Source organism: Pristis pectinata, chromosome 3 (assembly GCF_009764475.1).
Source record: "Pristis pectinata isolate sPriPec2 chromosome 3, sPriPec2.1.pri, whole genome shotgun sequence".
Taxonomy (NCBI): domain Eukaryota; kingdom Metazoa; phylum Chordata; class Chondrichthyes; order Rhinopristiformes; family Pristidae; genus Pristis; species Pristis pectinata.
In genome coordinates this window covers 126,937,495-126,960,741 of record NC_067407.1, presented here as the reverse complement: position 1 = coordinate 126,960,741, position 23,247 = coordinate 126,937,495, and the positions used below count along the sequence as shown (strand labels likewise).

The 23,247-nt window shown below is 39.8% G+C and overlaps 1 protein-coding gene across 1 annotated transcript; it reads right to left on the bottom strand.

The window, feature by feature from the left end:
- Positions 1-1,206: 1,206 nt before the first annotated feature.
- Positions 1,207-23,175, bottom strand: yipf4 (Yip1 domain family, member 4). The gene is made up of 6 exons (XM_052011336.1): positions 22,920-23,175; positions 13,841-13,994; positions 5,207-5,378; positions 3,861-3,938; positions 3,657-3,770; positions 1,207-1,997 (listed from the first exon to the last, which is right to left on the bottom strand). Exons 1-6 carry the CDS (start codon positions 22,993-22,995, stop codon positions 1,860-1,862), a joined length of 732 nt encoding a protein of 243 aa, XP_051867296.1. The 5' UTR covers positions 22,996-23,175; the 3' UTR covers positions 1,207-1,859.
- Positions 23,176-23,247: the final 72 nt, after the last annotated feature.

Sequence of the window (23,247 nt, the reverse complement as noted above, 5' to 3'; positions counted from 1 at the left end):
GAAGAAGGATCCTGACCCGAAATGTTGACCGTCTGCTTTTCTCCACAGATGCTACCTGGCCTGCTGAGTTCCTCCAGCATCAAAGAGTTTTTCATCTATATTCCAGCATATGCAGTCCTTTGTTTCAAAAGTGCTTACAAGTACTTTTAACAGTGAGATACCCACTTTTACTCTTTAGGAATATTAAACGTTGAATTCTCTTTAGTACCAAATCATTATTAATCCCACCATCACTGCTCCAAAGAGATAGTATTAAAACATAGAACATTAAAGCACAGTACAGGCCCTTCAGCTCACAATGTTGTGCCAACCTTTTAACCTACTCTAAGATCAATCTAACCATTACCTCCCACATACCCCCCCATTTTTGTATCATCTACGTGCCCATCTAAGAGTCTCTTAGATGTCCCTAATGTATCTGCCTCGACCAGCACCCCCGGCAGCACGTTCCATGCACCTACCACTGTAAAAACTTACCTCTGATATCCCCCTATACTTTCCTCCAACCACCTTAAAATTACGCACCCTCGTGTTAGCCATTCCCCCCCCCCCCCCCCGGGAAAAAGTCTCTGGCTGTCCACTCAATCCATGCCTTTTTATCATCAAGTCACCTCTCAACCTTCATTCCAAAGAGAAAAGCCCCAGCTCATTCAACCTATCCTCATAAAACATGCTCTCCAATCCAGATAGCATCTCAGTAAATCTCCTCTGCACCCTCTCTAAAGCTTCCACATCCTTCCTATAATGGAGCAACCAGAACTGAACACAGTACTCTAAGTGTGGTCTAACCAGAGTTTTATAAAGCTGCAACATTACCTCACAGCTCTTGAACTCAATCCCTCGACAAATGAAGGCCAACATGCCATACACCTTTAAAACCCTATCAACTTGTGTGGCCACTTAGAGGGATCTATGACTTATCCACAATGTTAAACAAGATGGTTCACAAGTGTTTCTTTAGTATACAAGACTTAATTAGCAGAATGAAAAGAGACTAAATACTTCAGCAGCTATTTATCCATTTTCACATAGAATCCAAGACATTTTCTTCAATTATGCACATTCACTCCACCACCCAAATTTAATCAAGTATTTCTTAAAAAGTAATTTAAAATCAAATGAAATCAAACCCAATACACTGAGGAAGAAGTTATATACCGAAGCCATAGCCTGAAGAAATTTACATCAAATCGAATTAAAAAAAAGTCAATCACAAACACCTTATTTGCAGTTTATTTTACAAATGCTTATGTTACTATTTTTCCTGCATACAACAGCCAGAGAGCAGCTATCCAAGCAAAGGCACCCAACTTAAATGGAGTTTGAACTCATCTACACAAATTGAACTTTTAAAATGCTTGGAATACACCTGTTTGCAGGATTGCATTGCCCTAGATAAAAGGTATCTACAGAATCAATTTCACTTATTATAATCTCAAAACTGCACATTTTAAAAAGTACAATGATTTCAAAATAACAATGCCTTAACTTTGAATATTCTCTCTTCAGGATGTTTCAGAATTTGACAGAAATGCTTTTTCTTGGTTATATCATTCTTGATGCTTTGGCACAGGCACTCAGCACTGTCCATACTCCATTCTAAGTAAAATTGGTCACAGCCTTCACCTTTAGAAGTCATTTCCACACAACCAAAACAGCTTTAAAATATGAATTAAATACAAATGTACGTAGCCGCTAAACACTAGAAAGTGTTTAAACCTTAGAACTATGCTTTTAGACCCCAAAATAACCACTTGAAGAGGAAGAAATTAGTTTTCTTCATCACGTAGAGTCAATAGCACTTTTTCTCAACAATTTCCTCGTAACAGTCCTTATCGAACACTCAGCTCCTTTGAATTTCAGACACCGGTGTACAAGGACAAAAAATAGATATACAGAAGAAATATTGGATATATAAGAAGAGGTTTCTTTGTTTTAAATTCTTCTCCAACCAGCAAGGAGGCAGCACTGTAAGCAGCCCAGAATACACCAAACAGCTGAAAAACAAGATTTGTCAGAGTGAATAACCTGCTTAATCATGTATGTTTTAGACTTTGCTAGGATCACTTAATCGGTTCCAGACCTCATTGCAGCCTTTGTCCAAGCATAGACAAAATAAAAGGCAAGGTGCAGGTGGCTGCCACTAATACGGTACTTAATGCAGCATCAAAAGCTCACAATAAAATTGAAGTCAATGAGGATCAAGGAAAATATGCTGAAGTTACATGTAACACAATAAAATAATGGTTGCTAAGTCAGCAGGATGATACTGCTGTAGTTCCCTTGGGCTGTGTATCCCATGATTCTTCACCGTTGATCTGGAGTCACACACTGGAGACACCATGTAAGATGGCAAATTTCCTTCCCTGCAGGACCTGAACTAGGTTTTTAGATAGTCTGGTGGTTTCACAGTTACCCTCTCTACCATGCAAATTTCAGAAGTCCTGAAACTGCAAACAATTTCCTCTGTTCTGAGTGTACTTTGACTCTGGACTTACTCCAGAACTTGCGGTTTCAACAATTCCTCACTACTTTGTGGAGAATCTGCATTAAGATCCTTGGCCAAGTTGGACTAGGCGCAGGATGTTAGTACAGATTCTCCACTGCTGAATCTGTCAAAACTGCTTCCATTGATTTCAATGGAGAGGAACTTCTGCAATTAGTTAAATCAGATTTTTAACGTTTCAGATTTTAAATAAAAATTATGAAGTTTAAATAGTTTCAATGGTACTTAAATGTTTGAATTGGGGCAAGCAATTTAGCTGGTTGTCAAAGATGTAATTTTGACATTTTTGGAGGCAGGGCTCAGCTTGTGCCCCGTTTACAACTCACACAACCACATTAAGTCAAGCCAGGTACAGGACCCCACTGTGAGAGATTGTGCCAGTTCTGATCCACAAATAACAGCACTCAGTCCTTATTATTCACCAATTTGCTATTTGCATATCTGTGTTTTTGCAAGGTTGGCCTCAAGCCACATCACAATCTCTTTTCAAACAAATATATCCACGCTGAGGAACCAACCATTGATTGTATAAATGCAATGATCAGCTTCCAGACACTTGTACCAAGTGACTTCCTTCTGTATGCTGTTCTAATGGAAAGCAGTATTTACACAGCTGGAACCTGATGATTTCAAAATCAATCACTGCTTGCCACTTTCAATAGAAGTGGTTTGTAAACTAATATCATTTCCTTTTAGATACTTGAAAATTTTAATGTGGATATTAATGCATGTTAATGCTTTTAGAACATTATAATGTATATTTATGTAGATAGGGTCCTGATGCAAGGTCTCAACCCAAAAACGTCAATTTCCAGCGCCCCCCCCCCCCCAAATCCACAGCTGCTACTAGACCTGCCGAGTTCTTCCAGCAGGTTGTTTGTTGTCAGTGCAGGTTTATTTGAGGGTATAATGGGTATAAAAGTGAACATCTTAGTGGCACGTGTTTTTGTTATCTGCTGAATCTTTGTGCCCCATCCCTCATGGATAACAAGGACATAATTTGGTGCTATTCCCTGACAGGTAAGGACTAACTTTGTTGAACAGCAAACCCTGACAGTTCACCGAAGACCAGAAATTCTGGGCTAAGATTTTGCACAACAATCACAATTATTATGTAGCAAGGCTAAAATTTTCATATGCTGATACTTGCCTTTATAACTGTAGATAAAACCTCAAAGGATCGAACAACCAAAAGGACCGGAACAATTGCAATCAACGGGAGTAGCGAATATCCAATAACTCCAAGAACCTGACCATATGCAACCTGTAAAATAAGATTCCTCATGATACTCTGATAATAACACTTGACCAGTACAACTATTCTTAGATTTAGTGAACAACTAAGCATCCCTACCTCACCACCAAGAACCCGAGCCAGTAAGAAGATGGTTAATGATCCAAATATCCAGATTGTTATAATCCACGAAACAACCTAGGAATAATAAGTGAATGTTTAGCTCCAGGACAATATTTTAATCAGCAATTTAACTTTCTTGGACCACAGATGTAAAGATAGTTTAACTATAGAGTTCCAAGTAAAGAAATGGTGACAGAACATAAGTTCCAAGACAAATTGCAATTTCTCTCAACATGATCCATACTACTAAAGTAGTAACTGTAAAGATTCTATTGATGTCAAAGTGCAATTCAGGGCTGCAATGAAAAATGTAGGCTTTTCTTTTAATTCATTCTTAAAAACATAGGCATCACTGCAAGGTTGGCATTTATTGCCCAGCTCTTCTTGCTTAGGAAGATGGCATTGGCCTTCATCTAAAACCACTGCAATTTGTGGGGTGAAGATACTGCCACAATGCTATTCCATCTGGAGTTTGACCTAGTAATGATAAAGGAATGGCTATGTATCCAAATTAAAATAGTGTTGCACTTGGAATTCCCATGCGTTTGCTGCCCTCATCTCTTGGTTTTGGAGGCTGCAGGTTTTGCAAGTGATGTCAAAGAGCATCCTGAAAATAGTACCATAACAGCTGGTGATGAACTGCCAATCAAGTGGACTGCTTTGTCCAAGATGAGACTGTTATTACAGCGACATCCATCCAGGCAAGAGGATAACGTACCTTCACACTCCCAACTTGTTTCTTATAGATAGTAAACTTTTGGTGTCAGAAAGTGAACCTTGTTTAGCTGAAAATTTCAATAAAATCTGTATTAAATAACTCGGATAGCATATTTTTATGCAGCCAATAGCTAATATCTACATCTAACCCACACTCCATCACTGAACGACATGCATTATGCTTCAGGAACAACCTCTGACAAAACAGCAGCTTCAGACTCCAGCAAAAGTTTACAAAGAAAGATAGGGAGTAACCTATTCAGCAATTTCACCTATTCCTCTCATTGACTGGATATGTGTACTTAAACTCCATGTACCTGCCTTTGTAGCCATCTCTCTTAAAAGCCTAATCCAAAGTCTATCAGTGTTGAAAATTCAGTTCTAAGCTTTTTGGAGGAAGAGGTATAATATCCACAGAATATTTGGTGTGAAAAAGTATTCCTAGATTTTTACTCTTAAATAATTTAGCTCCAATTAATATATTGTCCAGTTGTTCTGAATTCCTCCACTCTGGAAATACATGCACTTTATCTATCTGTTCAATATCCCAATATTTGCAGATTCACAAATTTTTTAAGCAAAGTTTGCATCAATCTTATCTGTTCTTTCATCTCCAAAACACTTACTCGGAATTGTCCATATAGTGAAATCATCGAAAAGAAAAGAACCACAGCTAGTGGGCCCCAGAAGTCAGGATTATCTCTCACGACCTGCCTATTAAATCCCAGCGAAGGCATTGGCATCAACACGCATCGGATTTTATAGTAAATATCCTTCAGATCAATGTCCAATTCCTCCCTAAAGGATTGACAGAAGAGATACATTACATCATATTTTAATTATAGATAGCTCAAGTATGAAATATGCTAAATATATCTCAAAAACAAATAGCATGAAAAAAGATTCCAATACCACCAGGAACCAGACTACAAAAGGAATCTCCTAACCATACGACATTCTGGTGAAACCAGAAGAAGACTTTTTTAAAAATCATTAGTTTATAAAGAGAGCACGTAACTAAATGTTCAGTGGTACAATATAGTGGTGGCACAGCAGTGAAGTTGGAGGCTGATAATTCAGAGATCCATATTCAAATCTAAGCATGACAGTGTTAAATTTAATTAATAACCTATAATTTAAATGAAAAAATTCCACTGGCAATGATTATCATAGAACTACTAAACCATTGCAAAAACCCAATTGGTTCTCTAATGTCCTTCAAGGGAGAAAATCTGCCACTCAATCCATTCTAAACACTTTAGAGAATCTGGTCTACATGCGATTCCAGATTCTCCAAAGTGGTTAGGATGGATTGAAAAAGCTGGTTATTTCATAGAAAACAGAGTTGGAATAAACAGGTCCTTTTTAGACTAGAAGTGGAACTAGGAGTACTACAGGGATCAATCCTTGGCCTGCAATTGTTCACTATTTACATTAATGACCTGGAAGAGTATGCAAGATTTCCAAATTTGCTAATGATACAAAAATGGGTGGAAAGGAATGTTGTGATAAGGAAACTGATTCTGCAATGGGATATAATGAGTAGGCAAAAGACTGGCAAATGGAGTTTAATACCAAATCAAAAGGCAGATTATATAATGAAGAGAGACCACAAGTGAGTTAAGTACAGAGGGATCTAGGTGTTCAAGTGCATAAATCACGGAAAGCTAGCAAGCATATTTAAAAAGCAGTTAAGGTGGCAAACAGCATTCATTGCAAAGGGGTTGGAATTTAAAAACAGTGAGATTTTGTTGCAATTGTACAAGCTGCTGGTGAGGCCTCACCCAATACTGCATACAGTTTTGGTCCCTCTACCAAAGAAAAGATATAGTAACATTGGAGGCAGTACAAAAGGAAATTCGCCAGGCTAATTCCTGGGATGAGAGAGTTGTCCTACCAAGACACTAAGTGGTTTGGGTCTGTACTCCTTAGATTTAGAAAAATAAAGAGCAACCTTGTTCAAGCATATATGATCTTAAGGGGGCTGGGGTCTTAGGATGTTTTCATTATTGGGAGAGTCTCTAACAAAGGAACACAACTACAAGATAAGGGACCAGTCATTTAAAATTCAGTTTCAAAGAAATTTCTTCTTGTAGAGGGCAGGCACAGTAGTGTAGCGGTTAGCGTAACGCTATTACAGCGCCAGCAACCTGGGTTCAATTCCAGCCGCTCTCTGTAAGGAGTTTGTACTTTCTCCCTGTGACAGTGTGGGTTTTCTTAGGGTGCTCCGGTTTCCTCCCACATTCCAAAGGCGTACAGGTTAGGAAGTTGTGGGCATGCTATGTTGGCGCCAGAAGCACGGCAACACTTGCGGGCTGCCCCCAGAACACTCTCCACAAAAGATGCATTTCACTGTGTGTTTCAATGTACGCGTTACTAATAAAGACATCTTATCGTATAAATCTCTGCTGGATCATTACAAGTATTTATAATGCAGAAGTGGATAAATACTTGACAGATCAAGGAATAGAAGGGTATGGAGAAATGGCATGGCAGAGCAGTTGAGGTCAGCATAGATCAGCCTGGATCAAATTAAATTAGTCTAATTTTCTTGTGTCATGTTCTTAAAAGTACTCTTAGTTGTAGTCAGATGGCTTCAATATGAATGCATAACTGTTGGTAAACCTAAAATTGAGTGCAATTCCCATTCCACAGTATTGTGGAGAATTCAAATGTTAGCTCTGAACTTTAAGCAACCCGTAAAATGGAAAGGAAATCCTAAAGAATTTGTTTATGCAAAGATAAGCACTTCTCCTGCTATGTAACAATGTTACCAAAGTGACAAGTTTTCACCTAAATAACAAGGCTGTCTACTCAAGCTCTTCTCCATCAAAGACCTTTGTGCTCATGATTAGAGATGTATCACTTCAATAATACATGGGAAAGTTTTTAATGGGGGGGGGGGGGGGAAAGAGGAGAAAAAAAAGAGGAAATTATGATGCTATTAGGCAGGAACTTGGGAACGCAAATTGGGAACAGATGTTCTTGGGGAAGTTCACAACAAAAATGTGGTCGTTGTTTAGGGAGTACTTGCATGGGGTTCTGGATAGGTTTGTCCCATTGAGGCAGGGTAAGGATGGTAGAGTGAAGGAACTGTGATTGACAAGAGACATAGAATATCTTGTCAAGAGGAAGAAAGAAGCTTACACAAGGTTCAGAAAGCATGGATCAGACAGGGCTCTGGAGAGTTACAAGGTAGCCAGAAGGGAGCTTAAGAATGGACTTAGGAGAGCTAGAAGGGGTCATGAGAAGGCCTTGGCAAGTAGGATTTAGGAAAACCCCAAAGCATTCTACACACATCAAGAAAGGAGGATGACTAGAGGGAGGGTAGGACCGATCAGGGATAAAAGAGGAAATATGTGCCTGGAATCAGAAGAGGTAGGGGAGATTCTTAATGATTATCGAAGATTATCACAGGAAGCAAGGGAAGAGATTGCTGCGCCTTTGACAATGATCTTTGCTTCCTCACTGGCCACAGGAGCAGTGCCAGATGATTGGAGAGTGGCAAATGTTGATCCTTTGTTCAAGAAAGGGAGGAGGGATAACCCTGGGAATTACAGATAAGTGAGTCTTACTTCAGTGGTGGGCAAATTACTGGAGAAGATTCTTAGAGACAGGGTTTATGGGCATTTGGAGAAGCATAGGCTGATTAGGGACAGTCAGCATGACTTTGTGAGGGGCAGGTCGTGCCTCACAAGCCTGTTCAAATTCTTTGAGGATGTGATAAAGCACATGGATGAAGGTAGTGCAGTGGGTGTGGTGTACATGATTATTGTAAGGTGTTTGTTAAGGTTCCTCATGAAAGGCTCATACAGAAAGTCAGGAGGCATGGGATCCAGGGAAACTTAACTGGGGATTCAGAATTGGCTCACCCATAGAAAGCAGAGGGTAGTTGTAGATGGAGAGTATTCTGCCTGGAGGTCAGTGACCAGTGGTGTTCCGCAGGGATCTGTTCTGGGACCCCTGCTCTTTGTGATTTTTATAAATGACTAGGATGAGGATGTGGAAGGGTGGGTTAGTAAGTTTGCAGATGACACGAAGGTTGGTGGTGTTGTGGATAGTGTAGAAGGTTGCTGTAGGTTACAACAGGACATCGATAGGATGCAGAGCTGGGCTGAGAAGTGGCAGATGGAGTTCAACCCAGAAAAGTGTGAAGTGATACACTTTGGAAGATTGAATTTGAAGGCAAAATACAAGGTTAGTGGCGGGACTCTTAGCAGTGTGAAGGAACAGAGGGATCTTGTGGTCCACGTCCATAGATCCCACAAGGTTGCCATGCAGATCGATAGGGTTAAGGCGGCATATAGTACGTTGGCCTTCATTAGTCGGGGTGTTGAGTTCGAGAGCCACGAGGTAATGTTGCAGCTCTATGGAACTCTGCTTAGACCACACTTGAGAGTATTGTGTTCAATTCTGGTTGCCTCATTATAGGAAGGATGTGGAACCTTTAGAAGGGGTGCAGAGGATAGGTTGAGTGAGCTAGGGCTTTTCTCTTTAGAGCGGAGGAGGATGAGTGGTGACTTGATAGAGGTGTACAAGATGATAAGAGGCATAGATTGAGTGGACAGTCAGAGACTTTTCCCCAGGGTGAAAATAGCTAACACAAAAGGGCATAATTTTAAGGTGATTGGAGGAAGGTATGGGGTGGGGTGGGGGGGGGGGGGGGGGGGGGGGGGGGGGGGGGGGGGGGGGAGAGAAATGCCAGAGGTAAGTTTTTTTTTAAACCACACAGAGTGGCGGGTGCATGGAATATGCTGGCAGGCGTGCTGATGGAGGCAGATACATTAGGGACATTTAAGAAACTCTTAGATAGGCATATGATAGAAAAAGAAGGGCTACGTGGGAGGGAAGGGTTAGATAGATCTTAGAGCAGGATAAAATGTTGGCACAACATCGTGGGTCAAAGGGCCTGTACTATGCTGTAATGTTCAATAATCAGACAAACAGATGGAAGATCGCGTAAACTAAAAGGATGGTTGTGTCAATCAAAGTGTCATGGGTGTGATTTTTGGATTATAAGAGTCATAGACTGAATACATCCTGAGTGATGCAAGAGAGCAAGACAGTGATCTGGTCAGGTGTTGTGCTGCTCCCTGAGCCTTAGCTGGTTTTCTTGCCCAGATGGGTTCAGGCTAAATTCAATTAGTATGGGAGAAACAGGTTCATGGGAGATTAGTGATGGTCTATAAAATGCTGGCCTTGCAAGCTATGTCCAGACTCTGAAAGATGAAGAAAAATTTATCACAAGGCTCCCAGGTTCGCTGCATCCACCACAAAAGCAAGGATCTCTCGGTGGCCATCCACTTCAACTCCCATACTGACATGTTTATCCACGGCCTCCTCTACTGCCACGCTGAGGCCAGACGTAGGTTGGAGGAACAACACCTCATATTTCACTTTGGTAGTCTCCAACCTGATGGCCTCAACATCGATTTCTCTAACTTCCAGTAACCCTCCCCTTTTTTCCTCCCCATTCCAGTGGCCCCCTCCCCCCCATTCTCTTCCCCCTTCTCCCACCCTCATGACTTGCCCACCCCTTCTCCTGCCCTCATGACCTATCTATTCCCCACCTCCTTACCTTTACTCCACAGTCCACTGCCCTCTACCAGATTCTTCCTCCTTCAGCCTTTTGCCTCTTCTGCTTATCACCTCTCAGCTTCTTCCATCTTCCCCCCTCACCTATCACCTGAACTCACCTATCACCTGTATGTGCTCCTCCCCCTCCCCCAACCTTCTTATTCCAGCTTCTGCCCTCTTCCTTTCCAGTCCTGATGAAGGGTCTCGACCCAAAACATCGACTGTTTGTTTCTCTCTATAGGTGCTGCCTGACCTGCTGAGTTCCTCCAGCATTTTGTGTGTTGCTCCAGGTTCAAGAGGCAGTCTGTGCTGATCCCAGCACATGCAAAAAGATCATAATAAAGGTCATACGGAAATATCAAGGAAAGCATCTGTTATGATTCACATCCTAAGATAAAAATTAAGGTAACAGACAATTGGTCAAGGACCAAAGTACAGCATGAATGTAATCACATTCCACAATCAATGCCTTCAGAAGAGAAAGAGGGCGAGGTTTGTCATTAACTACTTGAAGAGCTGACATTTAATTTAGTAGTCAGCACATACAGTGCCAGCTCCACAGAAACTCACTGATTAGCAGCTCTTAAAAAAAACACCAAATAGCCAACTCATTCTTCAAATCAGCCAATTCCTTTAAAAACAAAAAGGAAAGCATCTCACACTTAACATTCTACAAAAATATTATGTTGCTTTAAAATGGTCAACACAACTGCAACATTGGAAGAATGAGACTAAAAATCTTAATCTTGTCTGTAAGGAGTTTATATGTTCTCCACGTCTGCATGGGTTTCCTCCGGGTGCTCCGGTTTCCTCCCACATTCCAAAGACGTACAGGTTAAGAAGTTGTGGGCACGCTACGTTGGCGCTGGAAGCATGGCGACACTTGCAGGCTGATCCCAGAACACTACGCAAAGATGCACTTCACTGTGTGTTTTGATGTACATGTGACTAATAAAGATATCTTAATAAACTGAGTTGAAAATATTGATATTAATTTCAAAACAAAAAACTGAACCTCAAACTGCTTCCACCTTCATGACTGAGCTCTGTTTCACTGATTAAATTGGTTTACAGAAACTAGATTCAGCAAACCTTCCCAACATGCATTAAATGAAATGTGGGTTCTAAATCAAGACTAAGCAATGATTTTGGCATTTTAGTGCAAGACATGACCAAGACATTCAACAAGCAATAGAAAAAGTTACTCAGTTAATCCATGGCAAAACTTTAGTTAATCTAAGCAAAATCTAGTTAGTTAAGCAAGAAAAAATTGCAGACGCTGGAACACTGAAATAAAAACAGTGCTGAAAATAATCAGATCAGAGAGCATCCATGACGAGAAAGATACAGAATTGTGTTTCAGGTGAATGACCTTTCATCATCACTTGGCCCTTCACGCCTGGCTCACCATTCAATATGATCATGGCTGATGCACCTTCGGTCTCATCTCTGTGCCAGTTCCCCACAAACCTCAATTCTCTGATCTTTCAAAAAAATATTCATCTACTTCCTTTTCAAAAACCCTCCAGGGTAGAGAATTGCAGAGATTCACCTCACTCTGTAAGAACTCTTCTTCTCTCTTCACAGATGCTGCCCAACTTCCTGTCTATTTCCAGCATTTTCCATTCCTAATTCAGATAATCTCCACCAGAATCCCAGACAATGCCAGGCTGGTTACACACTACAACCTGTTAATCAGCCTCGCCTCTTCCAGTTATCCCCTGAACAAACCCACGAATCATAACCAAATGGATGTTTATGAATAAATACAAGAGAATCTTAAAAACAATTAAGCTCACCGTACCCTTAATGAAAAGGCAGACTCATGATTTTGTACACATTGATGTTGCTGAACTGTAACCCAACTTGCATATGCTGGACTGCTAGAACCATTAATTTAGTATTGGGTATGAGGAAATTCAAAAATCAACTAACAACCACTACTTCTGTATATGGCATATGGCAATTTGCCAAATTTATTCAGTAGAACACAGAATAGTACAGCAAAGAACAGGCCATTCAGCCCACAATGTTGTGCCGACATAGCTAATCCCTTCTACCTACAGAATGCCCTTATCCCTCCATTTTCCTCTCATTCATGTGCCCATCCAAGCCCCTCTTAAAAGCCCCCAATGAATTTGCTTCCACCACCCTATCAGGCAACGCATTCCAGGCATCCACCACTCTGAGTAAGAAACATACCCCTGACGTCTGTTCTGATCTTACCCCCTCTCACCTTAAATGCATGCCCTCTGGTATTGAATCGCTCAATAATGGGAAAAAGATATTGCTTGTTAACCCTATCTATGCCCCTCATAATTTTATACACTTCCAACAGATCACCCCTCAGCCTCCACCGCTCCAGAGAAAAGATCAAAATTTGATCAATAAATTTTGATCTGTACAATTTTCAGGTCCATTCCATTACTAATCAGTTATGACTATAATTAATATTTCACTGAGTTTACAACAGAAAGTATTGGACACTGAGCAAATCAATTAATGAGAGAAACAGTTAATACTTCAGGTTTTGATTTTTTTTAAATCAGAACTGGGAAAAGAGAGATAAAATATACTAAAACATGCAAGAAAAAAGGAAGAGATAACATAAGGAGATGTCCATGATGGATTGGAAGGCAGGAAAGATTAAATAATGAAGGGTCTGATAAAGTCAAGTGAAAAAGGAGATAAAGGCATTTAGTAAATAACAAAGTAGGTCCAGAGAAGATGTTAATTGAAGACAAAAGCAAAATTATCTGCAGAAAAGGAAACAGAAAAATGAATGCTAGAAACGTGAGATGCAAATGCTGGATTTGCCAATTATCTGAAATTTGTAAAATCCAGAAGGCTATCATGTGCCTATTTGAAGAGGTGTTCTTCAAGCTTTCATTAGCTCCCTTGGAACAGTATTAGAGGCCAAAGACAGCTCCGATTGGGAGTCAGTTAGAGAACTGAAAAGGAAGATAACATAAAGATTAGGATCATACTTGCAGACTGAACAAAGGTGCTCTGCAAAGCAGTAACTCAACCGTCACTGGAAACCACATGGTGAGAAAAGCACAGGATGTTAATCTGCAGGAAATAAACTGATTGGATTTGCAGAGAAGGGTGCCTTGATACTAGAGAGGAAGGCAGCAAATGGGCATTTCCAGCAGTGGTATGGAAAGTGTAGGTAAAGAATCTCCTTGCCATCTTTTCCTTCTCCTTTGTTAGTAATTCCATACATTTTTTCTTCCATTTTGCTACCCTTGACCTATCTTTTGTTGTTCACTAAATGTCGTTAGCAGCCTCTTTCACACAGCTCCATCATTCCTGTCCTCATTTAATCTCTTCTGTCCTCCACCCCATCAGACTTTCCCTTTTGCTGTCTCCTTCACTCCCCTTTTTCTTTGCATCCTGAGATGTTTTAACTGAAAACTTTTCCCGGTTCCGATTTCTTTTCCCCACATATTTGGAAATCACTGACTCAAATATTTCATGCATTTTATTTCATTTCAGATGTCCAGCATCTATAGTATTCTGCTCTTAAAAACATTACAGTAACCATAGTCTTTACAGCTGCAGCTTATTCGGTGAAGAGGATCCCATTAAGCTGCCATCTTATTTTCTACTTGAAGTCTTCATCTCCTAAAGTACTAATTATGTTAAAGATACTCAACACAAAAATTCAAAGATAGACATACAGGAGTGGTTTTGTGTCCTCAGAATCTTCTTCCTCCACTTCCAGAAGCCATCCATATCCCCTTTTCCTGAGAAATGCAGTTGCTGAGGAATCTTTCGTATAGTCATTATCCACATTAACTTTAACATCTGGGGAGTCCATTGAACCACTCAGTTCTACAAAAAGGTTAAAAATTAACATGTCAAAACAGCTGGAAGTCATTAAAATGCCATGATATTTTTAAAGTCCAGTTTCATATGAACTTGTACACATTTATTAACTACATACTCATTTTCTCCAGATCAGAAATTGATTGATAAACACCACCCAACTCTATAGAAAAATCTTTCAACTATTTTTAGTAGATTATTTCCAATAATAAGGAATCTTTAATACCCAACAGATGTGCTGCAAGGAATACAGGCTGAAAACCTAACAGTAGAAGACATGATGATGATCTTTCTGCAAATACAGTACATAATTCCTTCCAAGGCTGTAACACTTGAACTGTATTTCAAAAGTGCAATCAAATTGACTTCTGTTGCCTTCAGTGCTGTATCGTCAACAATTTGCACAATTTATTCTGTTGTCCTAGATTATAAGCATACATGAATTTTTCAAAGATGACCATTTCACAATTCTACAAGTTTATTCATTCCATTTGACTTTTCTGCTCTTTTCTCAATGAGTGATAACTAATTTAACATTCTTCATTTAAACTGTTCTACAATACCTCATCTTCTATTAATGCATTTTGAATATGTGGCACACGAAAGAAACCTCTTTTATTGTCAACATTTAAAGTAAAACGTTACGGAGAATAATAAGATTTTGTTCATTAATCTTAGCCAGAGTACAGAATAATCTTTTATGAAAGTAACCTAGTTTTGCCTTCTAATGACCTACAGAAAATCTGCTTAATTCCTATCCTGTTTAAGTACATCTGACATGCAAACCAGATTAACCAGTTACTATTACAACTAGCTGCATTTAAACAGCATTTTCAATGAGTTAACACAACCCAAAGTACACCAGGGAAGTTATAACATTCGTTACTGACCTGTTTTATGAAATAGAAGAGCTGCCTAACATTTTTTTAGCAAAACGTAGATTTTGAGGAGCATCGTAAATGGAGAGTTAAAAAGGTAGAGATTTATAATGAAGGGATTCCAGACCATAGAATTCAAATGATTGAAGGGATAGCCACCAAAAGTAGGGAAAGGGATATGGGGGGGGGGGGGGGGGGGTGGAGAGAAAGAGGGAGATGAACAGGTAATGCTTTGATGTCATCAGCTACATGCACATTCACAATATGTCTTCATTTAAGTAAGTGTGGGCCAAAATTAAATCCTTTGGTACACTCTTAGAAATATGGTGACAGATAGTTGCTCTACAAGTTTTACTGGCTACAACTCAATTATCAATGTATTCAGCTGGATGCAGAGGGATGCCAGAGTAGGATGCATGAAGTTTACTGACAGGAGATAGTGTTCTCTGTTAAATTGCAATTTTGATTAGATCTGTTTCAGTGCTATAATGGTGCAGCTATCACAATCCAATCCTTTAAAAACTATAAATTATTTCTGTCAAATCCACATAAACAAGGTGCAACCTATTCGGCTTCAAGCCTCTTTCACCATTCGATAAGATTATGGCTGCTATGAGTGTAACCTCAATTCCTCATCACCACCAACCCCAAGTAAACTTTCATTCCCTTGCTTATCGAGAATTTATCTACTCCTGTCTTAAACATATACAAAAACTCTACTCCTCAAAGGGCAGTGGAAACAATTCCAACAACTCATGACTCATTGAGAAATAATTTCAGCCCATTTTAACTAGGCAAAAATTTTATTTTTAAACAGTGATCCTCTGTTCTAGGTTCTCCCAAATTAATTATATCCTCTACACATCCATCTTGTCAAGATTCCTCACAGGACCTTATGTTTCAAGATCCCCTCTCACTCTTCTAAACACTATTAGATACAAACCTAGCTTATTCAACCTTTCCTCACAATACCAGGTAGTCTAGTCAACTTACTTAGGAAAGGATACCAAAACTGTACACACTACTTGACTCCAATGCCCTATATACCCGAAACAAAGCTTCCCTATTTTTGTATTTAACGCCCCTAATAAACAATATATTTCATCAGCTTTCCTGATATTCATCATCAGCTGTATGAGCAAACTAGCCTTTCTAGAATCATATAGTAGGACATCCAGATCCTCAAGTCTCAAAGCTCTGTAATCTCTTACTTAAATAATACTTCATTTTTATTTTTCCTACCAACAAGAACAATTCCACATTTTTGTACATTATACTCAATTTGGAAGATCTTTGCTCATTCACTATATCCCTTATTTATCTTCCTTTGCAGCCTCCTCATGACCTCTTCACAACTTTCCAACCCATCTTTGTGCTATTAGTAAATTTAGCAATCATATCTTTGGTTCCTTCAACCAAGCCATCTATATAAATTATCAAAAGTTGACACTCCAGTATTCATTATGTCTTGCAACCAGGAAGACTCAAGAATTCTATTCCCTGTTAACTAGCAAATCTTCCATCCATGCCAGTGTGTTTACCTTCTACACCATGAGCTTTAGTTTTTTTGCATTAACCTTTTGTGTGCACTTTATCAAACGCCTTCTGGAAATCTTAGTACATCCATGATTCCACTTCAGCTACAGCACCCATTAAGCAAGAAGTGTGCTGAAAATGCACTTTGAATTTAATCAATGTTCCTATTTGGTATATCTGACCCTCCAGATTTTATTTATTACAGCACCACACTCACAGAGCCTTGCAGGCGCTCAAATTCACAATCCCGGACTTCAAAGTTAAAAGAATGGCTCATCTATCAGGGTACTCCAGTCCTCTTTGCATATTTACAAAATTCAGGAAGTGTAACTTTTATGATACGATGATAGTTCATTTTTTTCATTCCGATATTGTATCCAATTTAATTTTCAAAAAAAATTTGATTGATCTGTTAACTTGCAGGAAAAGCTGGTGTCTTTGTAACATTAGTGAATACTGGATCTGCCTGAGCACAAGCCTTTGGGGAGGCAGCTCAGGTTGGAAATACTTCACTCTTCAACTACTCATCTGTTTGTCTTTTCCTGATATCTATATTCTTGCATTTCAGATGTCATCCTTGCAAATCTTCTCTGGTGCCTCAATATGCTTTTCCAATTGGTGACCACAACTGTATACAAGACTCCAGTGCAGTCCAATCAAAGTTTGATTCAGGTTGATCACAAATTTCCCTGATGTTTTAAGAACTGTTTTCTTGGTGTGACAACATAATTAAAGGTGAAAACTGAAGAACTATTTTTTCTCTCCATCTGGTCACTGTTGCATCCATAACTTTACTTCAAATAATGTTGTTTAATTAGTAATTTGGCCTGGGCTGCATAGCAAGTTTTCATCCTGTACCAGACTTTCATACTGATCAGGATTATAGTACAAGATTTGTAATATTTACATTAATGACAGAATAACACAAAACAAAGGTATAGCAAATTCTTTTATTTTGCTATTGAAGAGACTTCCCTATGTTCCAATTAATAAGAATAAACAATTTAACAGACCATGGAGTGCCCAAATTGATTTGAGAGCTGACCAAAACAATTTTGCACTGTGACTATTTTTTATTCACAAATTTTCTGAAGGACTGATAATATTTGATCATCTGAGCACCCATAACAGAAATGCAATATTTTAATTAGTCCTCTCTCTGAATAATTAAATTTCTTTTCACTCATTCAAAATTCACAACACAATTTGTTTCTTCTAGCCCACTCCCCGTCCCCCACCACCACCATGACCAATCCCCATGAAAACAGATTGGACACATTTGTGCAATTAACTCTTTGCACATTGGTTAAATCTCCCAACAGCCCAAGGAAATAAAGTAATGTTATGTCTCATATACTAAAGCTCCTGAACTTTGGGGGCCTTTACATCCATTACAACAATGGACCAGGCAGATCTGGTGTTTCAGACAAGAATCTACTCAGGAAAACAGCAAACTTGAAGGAAGATGTAATCATTTTGAATCTCAAGTCTACAAGTTTTATTCCCATTAAATGACCATTCCAAGACAAACATTTGAAGAACAAGCTATTTAGAAGCACAAGGAAACAGCATATATGTTTATGAATTCAATTAGCTGTGTTGTGATATAGTCATTATAAATAAATATAACATGGTTGAGGAAAACCTGCAATAAAAACTAAATACAATTTAAGTCTACACTGAACATTCTAACTTTCCACGCAAAGATGGAACGTTAATATGTTGAACACCGCCTTACATTAGAAATATTAAAATGTCCACGCTGGAGCTTGGTTAATTTTTAACTTTGATCTGAAGGATAATTTTCTGCAGACTCAGGGTTAGGGAAAGGGTCCAGTTTTTACAGATTTTAAGTTAATTTTCTCCATGCCAGTAAATACACAAAAATCACTTGCTATGGTGGAGAGAGGAAACTAGTCCAGCTGTTCATAGGAACTATTAAATGTACATACATCAGACTAATAATATCATGGGCGTTCATATTTTGGGGTGTCCATAAGTCAGGGATTCTTAACCCAGGGATGGCCTGTATACTTATTTTCCCCCAAAGATATACAGTAGGTATATTTGCAAGTTAATCTCAAAATTGGTGACATATCACCGGAAACAAAAATTACTACACAGCTACTCAATCTTACTACAAAAGTATCCACAATTGTTTCTTCCTTTTTTTGTTACATCAGTAAATATTAGTTTATCACAAAGTGATGCCATTATATGTCCATTAGGCAGGTGGTATTTTTATGGAACAGAAACTGATTTACACTGCAGCAGGCAAAATGCATAGTGCAACACAAACCTGGATTGCATCACTTTAGTTTATATTGGAGATGTCTATCTTAACTATATGCATTCAACATGTCAGTGTTTTAAGAATTTAGAACTTCAGTATAGCTTAGAGAACAATATGTAATTTTCACAGCAAGAGCTTAGACTACCAAAAAGGATATTAATAAACTGTAGGAATTGGAATATATGTGAAAAGCTACTCATTCTATGAGAATCCTTTCTGAAATGTAAAATTCCCATTTTTTCCTGTAATTTTAAATCATTTCCCTCAAATTGTGTGTGGTCTTTTATACAACAGTTATCATCCAACCAGAGCCATAAATGACATTTTTGTGACTGTGACAGTGGAGTCAGAGATTTGATATGGCATTGAAACGAGCCCTCAGCATCTATGCCAACCATCTGGCCATCTACCCTAAGTCTCTGATAATTTTATTTACCTCCATCGTGTCACCTCAGCCTCTTTTGCTCCAGGAAAAACAGAGCCAGCCTATCCAATCTCTTCTTTAACTCAAGCCCTCCAATCCAGGCAACATCCTTGAGAAACTTTTCTGCACCTACTCTGTCTTAAACACATATTTGCTATACTGTGGCAATCAGAATTGTACATAATAATCCAAGTGTATATTAACTATCATTTTATACAACTGTAACATGATGTCCCAACTCTTGTACCCAATGCCTCGGCTGAGCATGCCATGTTTTCTTCACCACCTTGTCTACCTGTATAACCATGTTCAGGGAACCATGTACTTGTACCCCGAGGTCTCTGTTCAACGTTCCCCAGTGCCCTGCCATTCACTCTGTACATCCTACCCTGATTCAATTTCTCAAAATGAGTTCAATTCCATTCCTTTGCTCACTTTTCCAGTAGATCAATATTCTGTTATAACCAGAGACAACCTTCTTCACTGTCCAATTTTGGTGTGTCATCTGCAAATTTAATAATTATGGCATGACAAACAGAGGACTTGGCACCAATCCCTGCAGCACACCACTGGTCACAGGCCTCCAATCTGAAGTAACCCTCCACTACCACCCTTTGCCTCCTTCCACCAAGCCTATTTTGTATCCAATTGGCTAGCTCACACTGGATCCTATGTGTTCCAACCTTCCCGACACGTGGGACACCGTCAAAGGTCTTGCTGAAGTCCATGAAGACAACATCTACAGCCCCACTTGTCAATCCTCTTAGTTACCTCTTAAAAAACACAATAAAATTTGTGAAACATGATTTCCCACACAAAAACATGATTTCCCATGTTGATTATCCCTAATCATTCCTAGCCTTGAAATGCAAATAAATCCTGTCTCTCAAAATTCCTTCCAATAACTTTACCACCACTGATGCATGGCTCACCAGCCTGCAGTTCCCTGGCTTATCCCTCCTGCCCTTCTTAAATAAAGGTACAACATCAGCTATCCTTCAGTCTTCTGTGGCTAATAAAGTCTACTAGAGCCTCATCAATCAGCTCCCTTGCTTCCCATAACATCCTGGAATACATCTGGTCAGGCCCTAGGAATATATCCACTTCTATGCAATACAGGACCTCCAGCACCTCCTCCTTCATAATGTTGATATGCTCCAAGATATCACTATTCTGTCCCCTGAACACACTAAGTTCTATACCTTTCTCCTCCACAGTAAATGGTGCACTCTCCCTCCTCATTATTTTTGGCCTCTTCGCAATCTTTTTTTCAGTTCAGTATATCTTTCGCCCCCTCAAAACCTTACTTCAGTTGTCAAGCCCTGGTTGCATTCTCATCCATCTAACAACTAATGACTTCTCTTCCTCATTGTAACTTCTTAAAACCCTACCCCCAAAGTTCAAAGCTATTGTTTTCAGCCCATCACAAATCTGGTACTCGTCACTGTTCTCAATCCCCTTATTATTTAGATTAAACTACATTGTTTGAACTAAAGCCAAGTTTCTAGCCCCACATTTCCCCATCACAAAATTACAAGCCTTGTTCAATCATACTCATCCCTCAGAATGATTCCCACCACACTGAAATTTAAAATTCCAATCTTTTCTTTAATATATTCCCAACCCATTGTGGCCCTAAAATCCTTTTACATCTTTGGCCTCCCTCACTTCCTTTGCCTAATCACAGCCAGATGCAAGTTCCAAAATCTAGTTCCTACAGCTGGACTTTCTGGTGCAAAACTTGGCTTTTCACTTTTCCTTCTCCCACCCCACCCCACCCCACTCCTTTAAGTCGATGTCTTTCAAGCTCTTAAATCACTCATCTTATTAGGACCTTCTATTTTTCAGTGATTGCACAATTATGAAGTGCCTATAATGGTGACACTATAATAATGCAACATACAGAATTACCAGTGGCGCTTACCATACTTGCAAGAACAATTTGGGATGTTATTACTAAACAAAAAGCACTACACAGAAAGCAACAGAAAAAATATATTGTTAAGTGTTTTTCCCACTGAACTTTGAGGTCAATTAAGCTTTTGAACATGGTCATATTCATAACAAAATGAAAACAGCACCTCCCAAAGAGCAAAGCAGTAACAACTGCTCTTTCAGTTTTGTGGAATAAGGGGTAAATATCAGCCTGATTTGGACCTAACGTGTAGAATCAGAATGGTTTATGGGTGGATGCTACTTACCCCATCAGTCCACACTGGCTCCAAACAAGAGCAAACCAGCTTGTTCTACTACCTTGAGCTGTGTAATTACTTTCCATTCAGATACTTTTCCAGCTTTCTGCTGAACACTACAACTGAATCTGCCTTCGTTAATAAATACCGTGGGCAGTGCACACCAGACCTTAACCACTCACTGCATCAAAAGATTTTTCATGTCACTTTTGGTTCCTCACTTTCATATTTTTACCCCTAGTTTTGGTCTCACCACTGATGGGAACAGTTCTATTTTGTCCATCCTCTTTATGATTTTAAATACACTTTATCAGATCATTCAAGGAGAACAATCCCAGTTTTTCCAGTATATCTACATAACTGAAGCCTCCATCCCTGATATCATTTTGGTAATCCTTCTGCACCTTCTCCAAAGCCTTTACATCTTTCCTGAAAAGAACAGTACTCCAATTGTGGCCAAGCCAGTATGTTATAAAAGTTCATTATGACTGCCTTGCTCTTGTACTACATACTTTTATTTATAAAGTCCATGATTCAATATGCTTTTATAAAAAAACTCCTTCCTCAACCTGCTTGGGATATTTTCAATAAACTTTGCACATTTACCCAAAGATCTCTCTATTCTTCTACCCCTTTTAAAACTGCACTCTCTGGTATTTTATCTTTTCATTCTTCCTACCAAAATATAAAACACATTTGGTCAGCATTTAACTTCATCTGTCACCTATCCACCAGACTTTCTCCATCTCCTTGAAGTCTTTTGTCATCTTCCTCACCTCATAATACCTCTAAGTTTTACATCATCTGCACATCTGGGGGTTCAGGACACAATTTCCATGTCAGAATCATTAATATCCATTATAAAAAGTAGCAGTTCTAGCACTGATCGCCAAGGAACTTCCCTATACACTTCCCTCCAGTCTGAAAACAAAACAACTTGTTACAACTTCTAATATCCTTTTATTTAACTCATTATCTATCTATTCTGCTACAACACCTTTTATTGCATAAACTCCAATCTTAGTTACAAGTCTATTACATGGCACCTTGTCAAATACATTGATCATTTTCAAATTAACACCATGGACTCTGCTACCCAAGGGAACAGATGGCACCTCAATTTAACCTCTGATTGGAAAGTCAGCAGCTCTAATAGCGCCTCACTCCTTCAATACTGTGCTGGAGTACCAGCCTATTTCGTCAAGCTGTGGTTTCAGGAACTTACCTCTGTGTCAGGGACTGGTAGGTTTACTACCGACCACAGCTGAGATTTACGACTGGAACATTTGGGCACACCTGGGCAGGTACAGTGAAAACCTTGTGCATGCAACATCCCATGAGAAATGGGCTTGAGCATCTTAACTGAGAGGCCACGGGCCCGTGGTATTAGTTTTCCTCTCTAAAGAAACGTTGCCTGATTTGTTAAGTACTTCCATCATCTTTCGTGTTTATTACCAGGGTAATGCTAGGAACATTACACAACAAACTAGTCGTTAAGAAACCACCTCACCCTCCTCCCCAGCTCTGCATCGGGCTCCTTCTCAGACGCCGCCCACACTGTCCTCTCGGTCCAATATCCAAACCAACATCACAAACTTTGCGGCCTACCTTCGCCGTCGGCCGAAGAGACGAAGGTGAAATCGCCGTTGTTGGCAGCGAAGTGCTGCCGCTGCAGGCCGCTCATCGCGCCGGCTCGGCTCGGCCTGGCTCGGCTCGGCCGCCGCTCACCGCGCGGGCCCGGACCCTGGAGCGGCGCGAGCTCCCGCCGTTACCCCCCCTCGGTCCGCGCGCGCCCCCGCCCCCGCCGCCACCCGGACCCCAGTCAACGTCACACAGCTCCGAACCCTTCCCAACCCGCTGTCATCACCCAGCGCACCAAGCACGCCGGGAAAGCACAAACCCCACCCACTACCCCCTACCCTATCCAGGCCCCGCC

What these genes read in the sequence shown, in the direction of transcription:
- yipf4 (XM_052011336.1), bottom strand. Translation starts at nt 22,995, where the DNA reads ATGAGCGGCCTGCAGCGGCAGCACTTCGCTGCCAACAACGGCGATTTC. An exon ending in CACTATATGGACAATTCCGA is followed by an intron (nt 3,939 to 5,206) that starts GTAAGTGTTTTG and finishes TATTATTCCTAG; the next exon opens with GTTGTTTCGTGGATTATAAC. An exon ending in TTTTATCTACAGTTATAAAG is followed by an intron (nt 1,998 to 3,656) that starts GCAAGTATCAGC and finishes CTTGTTTTTCAG; the next exon opens with CTGTTTGGTGTATTCTGGGC.